We start from the raw sequence: 17,748 nt of genomic DNA on the forward strand, positions 1-17,748 counted from the left end.
TGTGTGCACCATAATTTAACTATCCCTATTGCTGTTTACATAGATTCCATTTTAACTTGTAAGTAATACTGCAGAGAACACTGAATGTCTTTACATTCTGAGCATAATTCTAGGGTAAAAATTACACATTGGAATTGATTTGTCAAAGGGCATATACATTTAAAATTTTTGTATACAGCTCCCCTATTTAATGTTTAAAGGTACTGTCATTTAAAAAAGGAGAATCTAATAGAAAACTTCAGCAAAGATGAACGTGGCTGTTCAGAAAATTACAATTATAAATGACCAGTTAACATGGGAAAAGATGTTCAACTTTGTAAAAGTATTCTTCAAACACCCTTTCAAAAGCAGGCCAATTTTGTACACAGTAGATTGTTAAATATTCAAAAGAATAATTGCCAGAGTTGATGTGGATGTGAAAAAATAGGCATTTTCACAGACTGACCGGATTTACAGATTAATATAAACTTTCAGGAGAGCAATCAGTAAATGCAGTAAAAGCCTCACAAAATATGCCTACCCTTTGTTTCATTTATTGTAGTTACGGGAATTGAATGAAAGAAAAAATAATTCTGTGAGCTCAGTTGTACATACAAGGATGTTCACTGAAATATCGTTTATGGTGACAGAACTAGATAACCCAAATGACCAACAATGGGGACGTATACCATGGACTATTGTGTAACATATATTGAAAATTATCTTCCACGAAGATAATGCAGTCATCTGGGTGTCTTAATCAGGGTTTCTTGTTTGTTTTTGTTAGCCATGTCAGAAACCCACCCTAATTTAAAGGAGACCTTTATTGGCAGGAAATAAGGTTATTCCATGGACTCTCAAAACCAGCATGTAGATGGGACCTTAGAATCTGAAGACTGAAGTTACTTCTTTTGAGTCTCCGTGGGCCTTCATGGGATTCCAGCTTCAGGGGTTGGCTTCATTATTTCGCTTCTCACTGGCCTGGTTTGCCTCTATTTGGTTTTTGTGTGACCACAAAAATGATTCCAGCTCTGTATTACTTTCTGGTTCAAATGCATAAGAGACCAACCAGAATCTGTAATCCAATGTCAAATTCCTAGGGATGTATAAATGACTAAGCCTGGTTTAGGGGGCCCCTCCTGGTGCAATCCTCAGTGGTCAGACAATGATCACATGGCAGGCTGCTCAATCAGGATTATGGTAGGAAGGGCGAGAATGGAGTGGGCACATAAGTAAATTGATTGTCCCATCTATTACAAATGAAAACTGGTCATGATATAATTCAAGTCCAGTGAGAATAGTGTTTCTATCCATAAAAAGTCTTTTAAAATTAAGAGGTTGTATCTGGAATATAAGACAGAATGATGTTTTCTTTATATTTTTCAAGGATTTTACAATGTATACAAATGTCTATCAAAAGCATGAGTTAATTTATTAAGAATTTATGAAGATACTATAACATGGAAATAACATTAAAATTGAGCAGTAAACAAAATTATCAATGCCTACTGATCACAATTTAGAGACTGTGTTTATGTATATATACATGCATACACACACACACCAGTGGTTATTTTTGTCACGTGAAAATTAGGGTGGTTTTTCCATACTACTTTTATAATGGCAAGTTATGTAGTAATAATTTTATGAGTTTTTTAAACAGGAGAGTAAGTGGGAAATAGAGACAGACTTCCCCTTCCACGCTGTACGTGGATGTCTCAGAATACTACCCAAACAGAAATGCCTGACCAGAAGGTATTGGTGCAACACAGTCCATCCTCACTGCGTGCCTGCCCTCTGAATTCTTTTACCTTTCGGAGTGTCTAAGATGTCTTACACTGCAAGCAAAACCTTTACTGAGATCTGTTATAATATCTGCCTTTTGTTCAATACAGACACACACACACACAAATTTCTTCACACACTTTTAATGAGAATAAAGATATTCTATGTTCTTTCCTTCTTAAACCAGACAGAACAGAGAGGTTTAAACTATGACACAGAGCTAAATGTTTACATACTGACCTCAGCACAGCCCTCAAAACATTTTGGAGAAAATTCCTGATATCAACTTAATTGTATTTGTCATAAAGGCAGAAGAAAAGACACATAGCTTTATGGCATCCTAAGCAGTGGAATATGACTAGCATTCCATGCAATTCTTTAATTTCTTAAAGTTACAGCTGCTTCTCCTACAGAAAATGGTGCTAACTGTGGCTTCTGGTCAGTATGCACTGTCAGATCTGTGTGTGTGTGTGTGTGTGTGTGTGTATGTGTAGGAAGTGGATCAAAAACTGGTGGCTACTCCAACATTCATTCTCTCTTACTGTTAGTGACAGAAGCCTAAGTTTCAGCTAGGCACTCTGGAACCCCAAGTAAGACACACTTTCCAGCCTCCCTTCCCTACGATTTGGCCTATGACATAGTGCTGAAGTGATTTGTGGGAAGGCTGCTAAAAGGCAGCTGACTGGATTGGGAGGAGCTTCCTTTTGTCCACATTTGGCATGTGATAGCTGGAGCTTGTGCAGCCATCGAGGATCATGTGAAAAGCTTAAGGACGGATGGTGGGCACTAGGATGGCGGGAGCAGAGGCCAGGGCCCCTAGTGATGTCACTGAACCGCCTTACCAATTCTGGACAGCTCGTCTGCGGCCTTTTCTATGTAAGGGAAAAACAAACTTTCATGAAGTCACTCCTGCTTTTTGTTTTTAAACCACATGCAGCTGAACCAAACCCTTAGCAATCCACAATGGTTCACTATCTCCCCACTCCTATGGTTGACTGAGAAGCCTTTTCCAGACAGCAGAATGCTAAGCAGCTATCACCAATCAGCAAGGGATGTTCGCCACCCAGGTGACGGGTTTGGAAGCAGACTCTCCTAGGCCTCGTATTCTTCATCACTATGATGACATTTGGTATTCAAAATACAAAGATTGTCTCCTCCAAGCTGACTTTATTGTTTGATTTTCAAAGAACTGCAGAATAAGCAACATTTTAAAATTGCATCACCAGTATTAAAGAAAAAAAGTCCAAATCCTTCTTCCAGACATTTACTGAATAGTACCTATATAGCAGTCAGCATACTGGCACTGGAGTTGTCAAGTAGGACAGCAGCTTCTTGGGTTGATTGTAATGACTTATGCAATCTTTTCTCTAGTGTATTGCTAACTTGAATCGATGAGGTATTGTGGCAGGGATCAGGGTGGGTAATGGTTTAAGATTAGATTATCTCTGCTTTCCCAAAAGCTTCTGCTGACTGGGGTGGGGGAAACGGTCACCATTAACCTGCACTGTAAGATACCTTTGAGTGTGGTACATTTCCAAACATTGTTAGTTTTACTGGATAGGTGTCTGTTGCAGCATCTGCAAAAATATCCACCTGCTCTTGTTTGGCTTAAGCCTGTAAATCTGTGGACCCTTAATTCAGTGCTGACCTGAAAGCCCTCCCTCAGCCATGAGCCTCTCTACTAGTTGGAGATGCATCATCATGCCTTCACCATGTTAAAACCTCAGAGATCCTGCAGTAAAGACTGCTGTTGAACTCGGAGCCCATAATACCATCGAGAGTCCAATTACTGTGGCCTCAAGCTGACTTCAAGGAAAACAAAGTGGACAGGCAGGCAGATAGCCTCCACACTGGCCAAGAATCCTCTAACGCCAGAGCTGGCTAGCATGGCTTTTCCTGCAGTGCTGTGTGCTGGTTACTGGACTGTGATGTCCCACAGGGAGAGGACGTCTCAGCAAGCGCTTTATCTTTGTGGCGGTATCGCTGATGCTGGAAAAGGCCTGACCTCTGCCTGAAGGCTTCTCCACACTCGCTGCACTCATAGGGCTTTTCTTCATTGTGGATCCGCACATGCTGGGCAAGGTGCGAGTTTAGGCGGAAGGCTTTCTGGCACACGTGACACCTGAAGGGTTTCTCTCCAGTGTGGATCCTGTGGTGTCGAATAAGGTCTGAGGTCAAATTGAAGGCTTTCCCACACTCGGCGCACTGGTGGCTTCGGGAGCGGCTGTGGGTCCTCTGGTGGTGGGTGAGGAGCAGAGCCTGACTGAAGGTTTTCCCGCACTCCTCGCACTGCCGGGGCTCCTCCTGACTGTGAATCCGCTGGTGTCGGTTAAGGTGGGAGCTGCGCCGGAAGCTCTTCCCACAGTGGATGCACAGAAAAGGCCTCTCCCCAGTGTGGATTCTGAGATGCTCCAACAGGCCTGCGTTCTGGCTGAACACTTTGGCGCACTCCTTGCACTGATAGGGCTTCTCACCACGATGGGTCATCTCATGTCTGACAAGGTGTGAACTTCTCTGAAAGGCTTTCCCACACTCATGACACTGATGGCCTTTCTCTCTAGAGCGCATTTTCTGACGTCCAGTACGATAGGCGCTCTGACACACTTCAGAGTCATAGAGCTTTCCTCCCGTGTGCGCACCGTCGTGTTTAGTTGGATCTGAGTGCTGGATGACTCCGTCTCCACGTGCTGAGCATTTACAGTCAGTGGTCACCTTGGCTGTGGACTTGGCCTGCTGCCTTTCCAAGTCAGAGTCTTCACAACGAGCCTCCGTGGGCTCAGGTATTTTCACAGACAATTCCACTCCACAGCAGCCTGTCTCTACAACCGGCCTCCCAATCTCAGTCCTTGCTGCCTCACCTGAAACATTAAATATATGCCACCAATTACTTAGCTGTGGGTGCTTGGGGAAAGACATCTGCAGTTAGGAGGACAAATTTTACACCGAGCCATGTGTACAAAGTGGAAATGTTGTGGGTGCTTGTGTTTGCTTAGAACACGTAGCGGGTGATACATGAGAAACTGTTAGCAGTGGCCACCTTTGGAAAGGTTGGGGATTGTGGTGGGAGGTGACTTATTTCACACGGTTTGAATTTTATCATGAGACACACACACGGAAGCTAGCAAACTGCCTTAAAGGGAATGGCTATATGTTCTTGAAAACAGTTTGCCACAAGGGAAATTAAAACGCTAGGTCCGTTGAGGACCCTGGGGCCAATAAGAAAGGCACTTTAACTGAACATAAAGAAATGTAGATGTGGTACCAGTTCTATCAATGACAAGCTGTGTAATTGTAGAAAGGTAAATGAAACCTTCAGCCTTCCAGAAGAAGGGGACTTTTGAGGCCGACTCCAAAATTGAATGCAGAAGTAGGTCGTTGGTAAAAAAGGCTTTCGGATCAAAATTAGCCATTCGACAAACAGACATTTATGAGGATCGACTTCAGGTCAGGGGCTGTTAACAGACTCCGGAAACAAAACAAAAGCCCTGCCCTTTTGTCTGGCAGGAGACAGAGAAGTTAAACAGCCACTGTAATACAATGTGGTGAGGAACACAGATGGGAAGCCTGACCTAGGTCTGGGGGACTTAGTTAGGGAAGGTAGAGAAGGTGGCATCTAAGCTGGGTCCTCAAAGGTCCATAACAGTCAGACAGGGAGAGTGAGGAAGAAAAAATCCAAACAGGAGAAACGAGGCAGGGATGCTCAGAGAGAGAAGTGCCAGGAGCAAATGGGAGACAAGATGGAGATGGGCGTGAGGGGGACATGTGAGCAGGTGGCACAAAGGGTGACTGACTGTACCAATTGCTCTGGGAATGGTGTTTTACCCAGGATGTGGAACTGTTACTGCTAAAGGTCACAAGCAAACCAGAACAAGCAGACATGATTGGTGAACAGGAGGCTGCGAGGTAATGAGTGAGATGCCAGACTATGACCTGGGAGGCCTCTGTTAATGGCTATTGAAAGTCACTGAAAGTGCTGTTTTTTTCTTAATTTTATTGTTTACTTTTTATTATAGAATGTTTCAAACATAAAAAAAAGCTGAAAAAGTAACATTACTCAGTTTAAGGAAGGGTTTTAAGGAGGGAGCAACACTAATGAGTCTGTTTTTTAATGATGGAAAATGAACAGGGCATTACTTCAACGGAGACACTAAGATGACAGACGCTAAAAACAACTAACAAAAAAAGGGAGCAGGGCTTGTATCGGACTGGAAAGAGGGAAAGAAGAATGAGAAGGACAGAGATTAGAAAGAGATATTTCAGTATCAAAGAAAACAACAATGCAGGTGGCACGTGGAGCGAAAGGACAGCAGCTAGGTACAATAACTTGAAGATAGAAGACAAAATGAACAATGAAGCATGTGCTGCAATTCTCCGCCTTGGGTGAGGGACTAGCACTTTTTCTTCACCCTGCACAACAGGGTGAAGAGACACACAGGAGAAGGCTTTGGTTTTGCCTGTACAACCAAGAAACAAGGATGGGGCCCAGGGGAAAATGTGCGGGGTGACCGAAATCGCTTCTATCTTGATTGTGGTGGTGAGTAGACGACTGTAATTATTTCATGTCTGTGACAACTCACTGACCTATACACTTACAAAGACGGCATTTACAGCGTATACCCACACCTCACGAAAGCTGACTTGGAGCAAAGTGCCAGGCGCAGGCAGGGCGCCTTGCATATAGAAGGGTGCAGCTGCGTTCTTACCCTTGCCCTCTGCAGGTGCTGGAGCCTCACTCACACGTGGGCCCTGCTGCATGGGCGTGGCTCTCAGGGGGCCTGCGTCCTGGCCAAGTGCATCCCGCTTCTTAGCCTGGTCCAGGTCCTGGGGACAATTAGGTACATGTGGGTTTAGGAGAGAACTGCTGGTGAGAAACACTTCAGCATTAGAAAAAGAGAGCAAAGAGAAAGCCCAGAGGGACAAAGGCGGAGGGACATGCAGTCTCCCAGCAGCAGAGAAGGTAAAACCCACATAAGGAAGAGCCTGGAGCAGAGATCGGCCACTCGCGTCCCAGTGTGGCTCATGCCAGCGTTCACTGCGTGCTTTCCTGCAAAGAGCACATTCCCACCTGCTGTCCCGTGTCCCCCGTGTCTACATCCATGTTCTCCAGCGCGGCCACCGCCGCGTCCCCGCTCTCCGGATGCTGTGCGCGCACGCGGGCCTGCAGCTCCCCGGGCAGGATGCTCAGGAACTGCTCCAGCACCAGCAGCTCCAGCATCTGCTCCTTGCTGTGCGTCTCGGGCCGCAGCCACAGGCGGCAGAGCTGGCGCAGCCGGCCCAGCGCCTCGCGGGGCCCCTCGGCCTCATCATAGCGCAACTGCCTGAACTGCTCGCGCCATGGCTCCTGTCCAAGGCCCGTGCTGCTTCCTTGCTGGAATCCTTGTCCCCAAGCAGAGCAGTGATCCTCCTTCACTACCCGAAACTCCTCCTTCTTCAGATTCAGAGGGGCCAGGGAGGGCACCGTCCCCAGTGCTGTGGCCATCCCTCAGGGGCACTCCTGGACATGGAAGAGCAAGAATCACAGATGCAGTCGTAGCAGCAGTGGCAACAGTGACAACAGCAATACCCCTTCGTTGGGGGTGTACATGTCCCAGAACGACTCCATTTTTCCCTCTCTACAACCACCATTCTGAAGCAAGAAACACAGAGAAAATGAGAAAACTGTTCCATGTGAGCTCACCAGCCAACAGCACAAACAATAGATCTGAGAAATCCTCATGTTGCAACCCCTGACGAAACACCTGATTCAATCAGGGGCCACCAGTGGGCAGAACTGCTGGTCACAGCGGTGGGGGCAGGACAGTCTCATGGACCCCCCACTCACTGCTTATCAATTGCAACAGGAAAAGGGAGATAGCACAACTTAACCCAGGGACCAAACCCAGCAGCTCCAGCAGCAGGATAACCGATCCTGTGCCTTCACATCTAGGTAGCATCCTTCCTAAGAGTGTTTAACATAAATCTAACAACTAGGAAACTTTGAAATCAATCCAGAACAGACATGCACTCTTCAAAACAGTCAATTTCACGAAAATCAAAAGAAGATGTGGGGAGGCTACTGTTCTAGATTAAAGCAACCGTAAAATTGGCTGCAGTTTAAAAAGAAAAGATACAAATTTATCTTGAAGAATTCAGAAATGTAAACATGAACGATAAGCAGGCAAAGTATGACCCAGCTGACCAGAACCCCGAGCCTGTTCTGTGTGTAGGACTCCGCTGGAACACAGCCACACCACTGCCATAGGTCTCGTGACACCTGCTTTGCGCACCCTAGCAGGACTGAGCGGTTTCCATGGAGATTGTGTCACCTGTAAAGCTGAAAACATTCAGTACCCTGCACTTTACAGAAGCCTGTGGTCACATAAGAGAATGTCCTTATTCTCAGGAGATGCTGCTAAAACTTATTTTCAAATGTTTCCGGAGGAAAAAAATGTGTGCGTGGTGTGGGGGAGGGCGCTGTGAAGAGATAAAAAGCATACACAGCAGGAAGTTAGTTAACTGCTACTACACGAGGGGACAGAGTATTAACTGGACTCTTCTTTCAACTGTTCTGGAGGTGTGAAAATTGTCACAGTGTGGAGGGAAAGACACAGAACAAATAAGTCTGCTATGTTCACTGAGGCCACTGTCTGCATTAACTATGGATGCTCGGCGTTTACCATCATCTCATCTGACTGTCTGCTGTGTAGCGGGCACAGGTCAGAACAGCCCCCCGGCCTCCACTGCTCAGCTTTGCAAGAAGTCCAGGTGAATGAGCAGTGACAGCCCAGCATACGGGTGCCATGGTGATGGCACCCCAGGGTGCTAGCATGGCACCATGCTGAAACACCTACTCCCACAAGCAGGTCAGGAAATGGTTCCTGGAGGCGATTCCTTCTGAGTCTCAAAAGACAAAAGTGAGGCAGGCTGAAAAACAGGGCAAGGGTTTTGCCGACAGCGAGAAGTCAGAGCTGTGGGACAGCCTGGCACATGCAGGGCAGTCCGGTAGCTAGTTATGTGGGGTGGAGGCAGGAGACACCTTCACGTAGGAAGAGAAGTGAGAAGGAACCACTGGAGAGGTCGCAGGACAATGCCCATGGTATCCAGAAGGCTGAGGAGAGCAACTCCTGAAAACGTGGCGTGGTGGGAAGGGCCTCCACCTCAGACAAGCCTGGGTTCCCATCCATCCCTGTCACATACAAGCAGCATGCCCAGGGACAAGTTACTTATCCTTTCGGAGCCTAGTCTACTCATTTGTAAAGTAACACGTAATTCAAAGAGATGTTTTAAGATAAATGAGGTAATAATTGTAAGGAGTACAAATCCAATGATTCATAATTGGAATTAGAAAGAAGCAGTGCTATAGGAAGGTGGATTAATCTAGGACCTATCATGTGTATGCACTTAATTAAAAAAGCACAGAAGTCAATGTGACTTCTGCAAAGGCAATTTTGTTAGTGAGGGAGCACAGAAAAGAATGAGAAAAATTACCTTTTCAAAAAATAAAACACTGAATGGAAGGCGAGAAACAGGGCAGAAGCTAGGAAGGGGTAATGTAGAGGCCAGATATGTTTGTAACTTAATTACTATCTTTATGTCGATGATTTCTTTACTGTCCAGACACCTCAAGGGTGCCACATCCATATTTCCCTCTGGCCATCTGGTACCTGGAAACCTCACAGAAGCCTCTCAAACCCCACCTGTCAAAAATGAACTCAGAAAATTCCACCAGCATCTTTTGGAGTGGCTTTGGTATGTGAGGACTCCACACTCTTGATTCTGACTCACTCTAAAGATCAGTGGAATAGCATCTTTCGACAGCTGATACTTGCCTTTGAATCAATATGCATCAGGATGGGGTCTCACTCAGTTAGTGGCTGCGCCTGGCTGAGTTCCAAATACAGCTTGTTGTTAGATATTCCTGGGTGTGTACATAATGACACTCCCAGCTGTTGTCTACTTTTCTTTGTCAAAAATTGACTTAAAATTTAAAAAGCCAAATCCTCCTATTCCTTTTTTTTTTTTTTTTAAATATTTTATTGGGGAAGGAGAACAGGACATTATTGGGAAACAGTGTGTACTTCCAGGACTTTTTTCCAAGGAAGGTTGTTGTCCTTTCAATATTAATTGTGGAGGGTGCCATTCAGCTTCAAGTTGTTGTCCTTTCAGTCTTAGTTGTGGAGGGCGCAGCTCAGCTCCAGGTCCAGTTGCCTGTTGTTAGTTGCAGGGGGTGCTGCCTACCATCCCTTGCGGGACTCGAGGAGTTGAACCAGCAACCTTGTGGTTGAGAGCCCACTGGCCCATGTGGGAATCGAACCGGCAGCCTTCGGAGTCAGGAGCATGGAGCTCCAACCGCCTGAGCCACCGGGCCGGCCCCCTTACTACCATTCTTAATGGAAGTGAGGAGGTGTAAGAAAGTGGTATTATTAGCCAGAAACAAAAATTTGGTATTGGGGTGGTTAATTCTGACTGGCAATGGGGTGCCCAGATATTTGCTACATTATTCTGGGTGTGTCTGAGGGTATTTTCGGATGAAATTAACACTTAGATCAGTAGACTGAATACAGCAGATTGGCTTCCCCAGTGTGGGCGGGTCTCATCCAATCAGTTGAAGGTCTGAATGGAACAAAAACGGACTCTCCCTCAAGTAAGAGAGAAAGCTGAGACATCAGCTTTCTTTCTGTCTTTGGACTCGATTTAAAACATCAGCTCTTCCTGGGTCTTAAACCTGCTGGCCTTCCGACTGTAAATACACCGTTGAACCTCCTGGTTCTCAGGTATTTGGACTCAGATTGGAACTAAAGCATCAGCTCTCTTGGGCCTCCAGCTTGCTGCCCACTCTGCAGCTCTTGGGTCTTGCCAGCCTCCAGAACTGTGTGAGCCAATTACTTATGATGAATCTCTATTTATGCATATCTATGTACTGCCTGCTGGTTCAGCTTCTGTGGAGAGCCCTGAGCAATTGAGTCATATAGTGTAGAATTAGCGGTGGCTCATTTCTGTGATGTGATGAAACATATCAAACACAGTATATCTTAAATATAACTTGAAAACGTGACCCATCCAGCCTCCTTTTGTATCTCGTGTATCAGATTTATCAAGCTCTACTGAGTCCACCTATGTACCTCTCAAACCGTCCACTTCTTTTGGTCCTCTTTGCCACCATCTTCTCCTATTCAGACTGTTGCTACTGTTACTCACCAATCTATTTTGCACACTGCAGCAGTGATCTTTATAAAGAGGAAGTATGATTATGCTGTGCATATTGAATTTAATGGCTCATCGTTACCCTTAGGATCAAATTCAAAACATTTAACATGGTTTAAAATTTTCTTATGATCGAATGAACTTTCAGCCCCTCTAACTTGCAATACTCTTTCCTGCTCCTGGGTCCTTCCACATCTTAACTCCTTCTGCCCAGAACATTTTCAGACTTCCAATTTTCTCTTCATGTCTCTGCTTAATAAAACAAGCCAGCACAACTGTTCTATGTGCTTCAATGCACTAATGCAACCCTATCAAGAATATACTATTACTAACTTCATTGTACAGAGATGGCAACTGAGACATTGAGAGTTAAATAATTTACTCCAGGTCCCAAAGCTGAACCTCAGATTTTTCCTCCATTATCTCTTCCAGCCGCAGGCTCAAAACCTTGTATTTGTCTTTGTCTTCTCTCTTACTCTCACAACCCACATCTGATCCAATGGCCAATCCTGTTGGCTCTACCTTCAAGGTAGGTCATCAATCTGATCACGACTAACCACTTCTACCATAATCCTAGTCCAAGATATCCTTATCTCCGACCTGAACTTTGAAGCTTCTCTGATCACATTCCTGCCGCTCTCTCAAGTGAGTCGCAGCTACAGGTGCTTTGAAACATCAACCAGCTTTTCCTCTGCTCAAAATCCTCCAAAAACCTTCACACCAAGAAACGGCCAAATCCCCGACACAATACAATGTCCCCAAGCCTCCAATGTCCGCAGTGTCAATCTGGCCCAACTTCACCTTGTTCACTGTGTTCCAACCACGCTGGTCTCCCTGCTAGTCTTGGAGTTTGTCACGTGAGCTCCCGCTTTCGGGCCTTTCCACTTGCTGTTCCTTCTGCCTAGAGAGCTCGTGCGCCCCAAAGCCACATAGGTCTTTTCACGTCCTTCAAGTTTCTGCTCAAATAGTACCTTCTAAGGCTTACCTTTAATGCGTATTAAAATTGCGCTCAATGGATGCGAAGCTGCAGCAGAACGTGGTGCCCAGTGAACGGGATTCTCGGCTCCACTGTCTCGTAGGCCCAGCAGCGCCCCTTCCCGGCCCGGACCCCCCGTCAGGGCGGCCGCTCCGTCGCGGAAGGATTCTCAGCGCCGTAGGCGACGAGCTGCTCCCCGGCCCCGGCCGCAGCACAGTCGCGTCTCGCCGCTGCGCCCCGGAGGAGGAAGCCCACGCACCCCCGCACCGTCCGGACCCCGCGCACGCGCTCTGCTCGACGAACGCCGCTCTAGGAGTTCCGGAGGACCGCGGCTCCATGGCGGCCTGGGCCGGACGGGCCTCCGCGTCTACGCGGCCTTGGGTGTTTCATTTCTAAGCCGAACTTTGTTTTATTCACGCCCAAACAAGCCAGCTTAGTGTACTGTTCTCACAAACGGCCGGCATTTCCACTTTGCTCACTCACATAATTAAAACGCAGACACATTTTACCATTTCTCCCCAATATAAAAAGTCATCACAGTGGCGAAAATGTCTCAGTATTCTCAAGATTAAATTTAACAATTAACATACATTTGGATTGAAAAGATTAAGGTAACAAGAAATTAAGTCTATTGTGGGAGAGAATAATAAATAATACTTTGCAATGAATGTAGGTTGCGGGGGGGGGGGGGGGGGGGCGGGTAAACATCAGATAGTGCTTTACCGAAATAAATTCCACAGAAGAAAACTGAAATATTCTCTCTCACCTGCCTCATCACAAACTGCATTTTCAAAGTTTTTGAATAAAATAAATCCTTTTCAAAATCTGAACAAACTTTGGTTTAATCTGTGCCCCCTGCAACTAGCAACGGCAACGGGACCAGAGCTGAGCTGCGCCCTCCACAACTAAGACTGAAAGGACAGCAACTTTCCTTGGAAAAAAGTCCTGGAAGTACACACTGTTCCCCAATAAAGTCCTGTTCCCCTTCCCCAGTAAAATCTTAACAACAAAAAAAATTATATAAAGTATAAACATAAAATTTAATTTAAAAAGGAAGCAAATATATCCTAATTCACTTACTTCTCCTTTCAAACTCCCTACCATGTCTGGGGTCTTGAATGTCAGATTATCAAGGCTTTATTGGCATTGCATTGGATAACCCATGAAAATTAAAACCCTTAATGTATCTTAAAAAAGAAGAGGTTGTGTTGTGTTTTTTTTTTAAATTCAGGTTGTGCCGGCCCGGTGGCGCAGGCGGTTAGAGCTCCGTGCTCCTAACTCCGAAGACTGCCGGTTTGATTCCCACATGGGCCAGTGGGCTCTCAACAAAAAAAATAAATAAATTCAGGTTGTACAATTTTAAGTACTCTGTATCTTTTTGAAAGGGTAGAGGTAGATAAGGTGAGAATAAATCATAGTACGGTTTTTACCAGGACTACATATTGCTAATGCAAATCAATTTTCAAACTTGAGAATCCTTGTAGGCCTTAAAAGGCAATATGATCTGCCAGACAGAGCAATACAAAAGTAAAATAAGAGGGTGTAATATATGCAATATGTGTCATAAAGAGTTTATTATTTTAAAAGTTCTTATTGTAAATAAGAAAAAGGTCAACAATCCAATAGGAAAATGGACAAGGGTTATAATGTGGGTAATTCACATATACACAAAAAAAATTACAAAGACTCATGTGTATGAAATGATGTTCAACTGTATCTTTTATTTAATTTTTTTTTTGTATTGGGGAACAGTTGTGTTTTTCCAGGGTCCATCAGCTCCAAGGCAAGTCATTGTCCTTCAATCTAATTGTGGAGGGCACAGCTCAGCTCCAAGTCCAGTGACTGTTTTCAATCTTAGTTGTGGGTGGCGTAGTCCACCATCCCATGCAGGTATTAAACCAGCAACCTTGTTACGAGCTCATGCTCTAACCAACTAAGCCATCTGGCTGCCCTACCGGCAACTCATTAGCAGCTCGTTGTCTTCAACTAGTTGTGAAGGGTGCAGCTCACTGGCCCATGTGGGAATAGAACTGGCAACCCTGTTGTTAAGTGCTCCCACTCCAATCAACTGAGCCATCTGGCCACCCTCAACTGTATTCTTAAAGAAGTAAAAATAAAATAAAAATGAAATCATTTTTCACCCATCAGATTGGCAAAGATCAAAAGGTTTAGAAGTACAGTATCAGTAAGTGTGTAAACCGGTGTGTTTTATTTGGAAGGAAATGTTGCAATATCTATTATAATTTAAAAGCACATACAGCTTAATAGTGACATTCTTAGATTTTCCTGACCATCCTATCAAAAACTTCCCCTATTACTGTCTCTAGCTCCTTACTTTCTTCGTTACATACTACAATTTATACTTATTTGTTCACTTTTTAAAGTCTGTCTCTCCCAGTAGAATGTAAAATTCTGTGATGTAAAATTCTGAGATCAAGCCCAAGTTCTTCTTTGGTTTATTTCCAGTCCCTGCCATAGTGCCTAGCACATAGAAAGCACCTAATAAATATCTTCCCTTTGATGCAATAATTCCACCTCTAGGTGGCCATTTTGGATATTCAAAGGAATCTTTTTGACCCAATAATTCTATTTCTAGATGAATATGCTACGTACAATACATTCACACATCCACAAAGATTTTCACTACAATATTCTGTAATCACAACACATAGAAATCTCATTGAACATTCAATAAAATATGGTCCTTGTGTACACTAGCATACTGTAAAGTCATTACAAAGAATGAGGTAGACTTACATGCATTGATGTAAAGCATCTCCAAGATGTAGTAAGTGAAAAAAAAACAAGGTATATATCCATGTGTATAGTGTGGTATAGTTTACTTCTAAAAATGGAAATATATGTATTTAACAAGGTGGCTTTCACCAATGTTCCCCGACCTTCTTTGGGGGAAATCTCAAGCTAGTGTGGTCCAGTGTCAATCAAGTCACATACTGGGGTAAAGGTGCCCTTTCACATAACTCTGCCCTGACAGATTCTAGAACACCATCCCCTCGCTGTCAGCTGTATGGGGCTTACCAGACTCTCGAACCTCGCAAAGTTGGTTATCAAATTGAGATTATTTGGTTAGTGTTGAAATTAAATCTCAAGGTAAAGACAGATTTCACTGAGTGACAACAAAGACCTTATCATAGACCATGAATGGAGCTCATTCTAAAGTCTTCTACAGCACAGGTGCTAGCTAGTATCTCATGCTAACTCTCTTATCTACGTGGATCCCTCCTGATCTGGTCTCCTTTTCAGGATCTCTACCAATTGCTTCTTCCTTTATACCTTCTCATGTTTTTCTTTCTCCTCCTAGTCCAGGTGGCACTAATCTACTCTTTTGAAGACTCAAGCACTGTGGATATCTATCTTTTCTCTTTCATATTTATTTTTTATGGATAAACCCTATGTGCCTTTAAATCCAGTATTTGGCTTCTAATAGCCAAGGCCAACCTTCAAGAAAATTTTGGCATTCAGTACATGCATTCTTTTTTTTTTAATCATTCAAAACGGTAGTGGGTGGTTATTGGTTGCCTATCCCCTCTTTCCCAAATATTGCCCTGATTTCTGTTCAGGGTTCCTTTTCTTCCCCATGTAGCTAATAAACCTACAGCTCCAGAAAATAGGCCATTTTATTTACCTGGCAATGGCATCTTTTTTGAGGGTGGGCATGTGACCGAAGTTCATCCAAATTAGGCTGATTCTCAGGATTCTTGTTTGCAACACCAAGATGAAAACGTTCTCTTCTCTCTTCAGAGGTGGACCGGGAAATATTTAACCTAACTCAGGAGCATTGGCAGCCCTTTTCTTATTTAAGGGAAACCAACCTGAAGAGGAAAATAACCCATAGAGAAGCAAGAAGAAGCCAAAGTCCTATTATGTTAAATCCACATAGGTAACCAGTCTTCCTGCTGGACTCTTCACTTATAATACATCAGTCACTAAATCTCCTCTATTTTTTTTTTTTAACTTAGTCTGTTAAATGCAACCAGAAGTAGACACTCAATTGAAACCTTTGTTCTTTCCAGAATCTTGTAGTTCTCCCTGGGATAAGTGAATGGCTCCAAAAGGCAACGAAGCCCTCAAAGAAAAAGTCAGGGCAACAAGGGGTGGGGGGAAAAAACCCTCAGGTCAATAGCATCAACTTTTATTCTACAACAAAGGACAGATATGGAAGACACCAAAGAGATTTCTTTGGGGAGAAGGATTGAAGGCCATTTTACTGACTCTCCTCCTATTGTGTTTGAATATTTTAAAAAACATGTGCACATATTGCTTTTTATGTTAAAAATAAATTTCTAAAGAGATGTCAAAAAGCAGCTTTTTCCTTAAGGACTTACTAACATAGTAGGTACAGTAGCACTATAAAGCCTTTTAAAACTACTTTGGTCGCATACTATTGTTGTTGGTCAAAGTCCTGCTGTAGAACAAAAGTCCTTATTTGTCATTTTTGTCTTTCTGTACATCATCTCTCGGAAACTTGCTAGAATCTTATTCTCTCTGTTCTGTCTCTCTTCTTGGTTAAAGGACGCCAGGGCTCTCTTCTCATCGGCACTGTAGATTTGGTTCTCTTTACGAAGTCGCACAGCCTCCATTCTGCGATGCCTGCTACCACTCATAACATAACCTGAGCATTCAAATGAAGCAATCTCTTCACTTGTCAACCCAATTTCACCCCTTCGTGGGATACGTTTTCCAAGTTTTACATACTCAGCCATAGCTGCACCTTCACCTGGGAGCAGAGCATGGCCGTAGTTCAAAGATTTCTCATCTTGAGAAGTGTATATTATGGGTGCTTCTGGACCTATTAGGTCCATTGTACCTGCAAACTTTGAGTGCTCAATCCAGATATCTTCTGGCAATTTTTCTTCTGAATCCTTATAGCTTAAGTCACTGGGTTCTTTTTTAGTCCTATTCTTCTTTTTCTTGTTTTTTTCCTCTCTGTGTTTCTTTTTCTTCTCTTTCTCCTTGGCTTTTTTCGCTCTCTTTTTCTCCTCATCAGAGCTAGAATTAGTGTCAGAGTCTGAATTACCGTCACTGTTATCAGAATAGTTCCTGTATTTTCTTTTGGACTTTTTCCTTTTTGTGTTTTTTGAACGCGTGGTCTTCTTTATCCTTTTTCCTTCGGAGCTGGAATCTGAACTGCCCATCTTCTGAGTTTTAAGCTTTTCATTTTCAACTGTGATGTCAGAATCCGGCTCAGGACACCTTGGAGACAGCCCCCACACCGCAGGCGCTCCCAGCTCCCCAATCCTTTCTCTCTCCTTCGGCCTCCTCTGCCCGCAGCTCTCTTCCTTCGCCCTCCGGTACTCTTCCGCCCCGCGCCGGTCGCCCGCCTGGTGGTGGTGATGGTCGTGGGATCCACCGCAATAGATCGAAGAGGACAAGAAAGCATCGGTGCGGGACCTGGGCCGCTTCGGGGAGCGACTAAGCCGGTAAGAAGACCCACCCCACGGACGCCCGAGGCCCTCGCGGCCGCGGGAGTGAGAGCGGGAACGACCGCTCCTGGGCGAGGGGCGTCGCCGTCTGCGAGAGCCCGGCGTGTCCTCGGGGTGGCGGGACCGGGATACTGGAGCCATGAGCCGCGCTTTCACAGGTGACCATGGGGTCAACTCGGCCGGTTACCGGAGAACGCGGGCGCGGATTCCGCTTCTGGCCGGGTGCCACGCTCCCGCCGCGCGTGGGCCGTGAGGAGGGCGGAGGCTGCTGGAGGCTTTTGTCCCCAGCGGGAAAAGCGAAGTAACTGCGCCTGTGCTTAGAATTTGTTCCGCAACCTGATCCCCGTGGGAACAGCAATTCGCACCCACAGTCCCGGCTCC

The 17,748-nt window shown here is 44.8% G+C and overlaps 2 protein-coding genes across 5 annotated transcripts; both read right to left on the reverse strand.

Annotated features, from left to right (window-relative positions):
* Positions 1–1,330: 1,330 nt before the first annotated feature.
* Positions 1,331–16,810, reverse strand: ZSCAN26 (zinc finger and SCAN domain containing 26). 4 transcript variants are annotated; one of them, XM_081080366.1, is made up of 4 exons: positions 11,933–12,222; positions 6,830–7,258; positions 6,468–6,585; positions 1,331–4,622 (listed from the first exon to the last, which is right to left on the reverse strand). In XM_081080366.1, the coding sequence occupies exons 2-4, from the start codon at positions 7,241–7,243 to the stop codon at positions 3,646–3,648; spliced, it is 1,509 nt and encodes a 502-aa protein (XP_080936492.1). In that variant the 5' UTR covers positions 7,244–7,258; positions 11,933–12,222; the 3' UTR covers positions 1,331–3,645. The 4 variants fall into 4 exon arrangements, with proteins under 4 accessions (XP_080936492.1, XP_080936494.1, XP_080936493.1 ...); XM_081080368.1 differs by lacking the exon at positions 11,933–12,222 and adding an exon at positions 15,570–16,810 and having other exon boundaries at positions 1,394–4,622; XM_081080367.1 differs by lacking the exon at positions 11,933–12,222 and adding an exon at positions 11,749–11,909 and having other exon boundaries at positions 1,394–4,622.
* On the reverse strand, positions 16,339–17,541 carry NKAPL (NFKB activating protein like; the record flags this gene model as incomplete). The annotated part of the gene is made up of 1 exon (XM_081080382.1): positions 16,339–17,541. The coding sequence occupies exon 1, from the start codon at positions 17,506–17,508 to the stop codon at positions 16,339–16,341; it is 1,170 nt and encodes a 389-aa protein (XP_080936508.1). The 5' UTR covers positions 17,509–17,541.
* Between the last annotated feature and the right edge of the window lie 207 nt (positions 17,542–17,748).

The sequence above is a fragment of the Rhinolophus hipposideros genome (genome assembly GCF_964194185.1).
Source record: "Rhinolophus hipposideros genome assembly, chromosome: 19".
Classification (NCBI taxonomy): Eukaryota; Metazoa; Chordata; class Mammalia; order Chiroptera; family Rhinolophidae; genus Rhinolophus; species Rhinolophus hipposideros.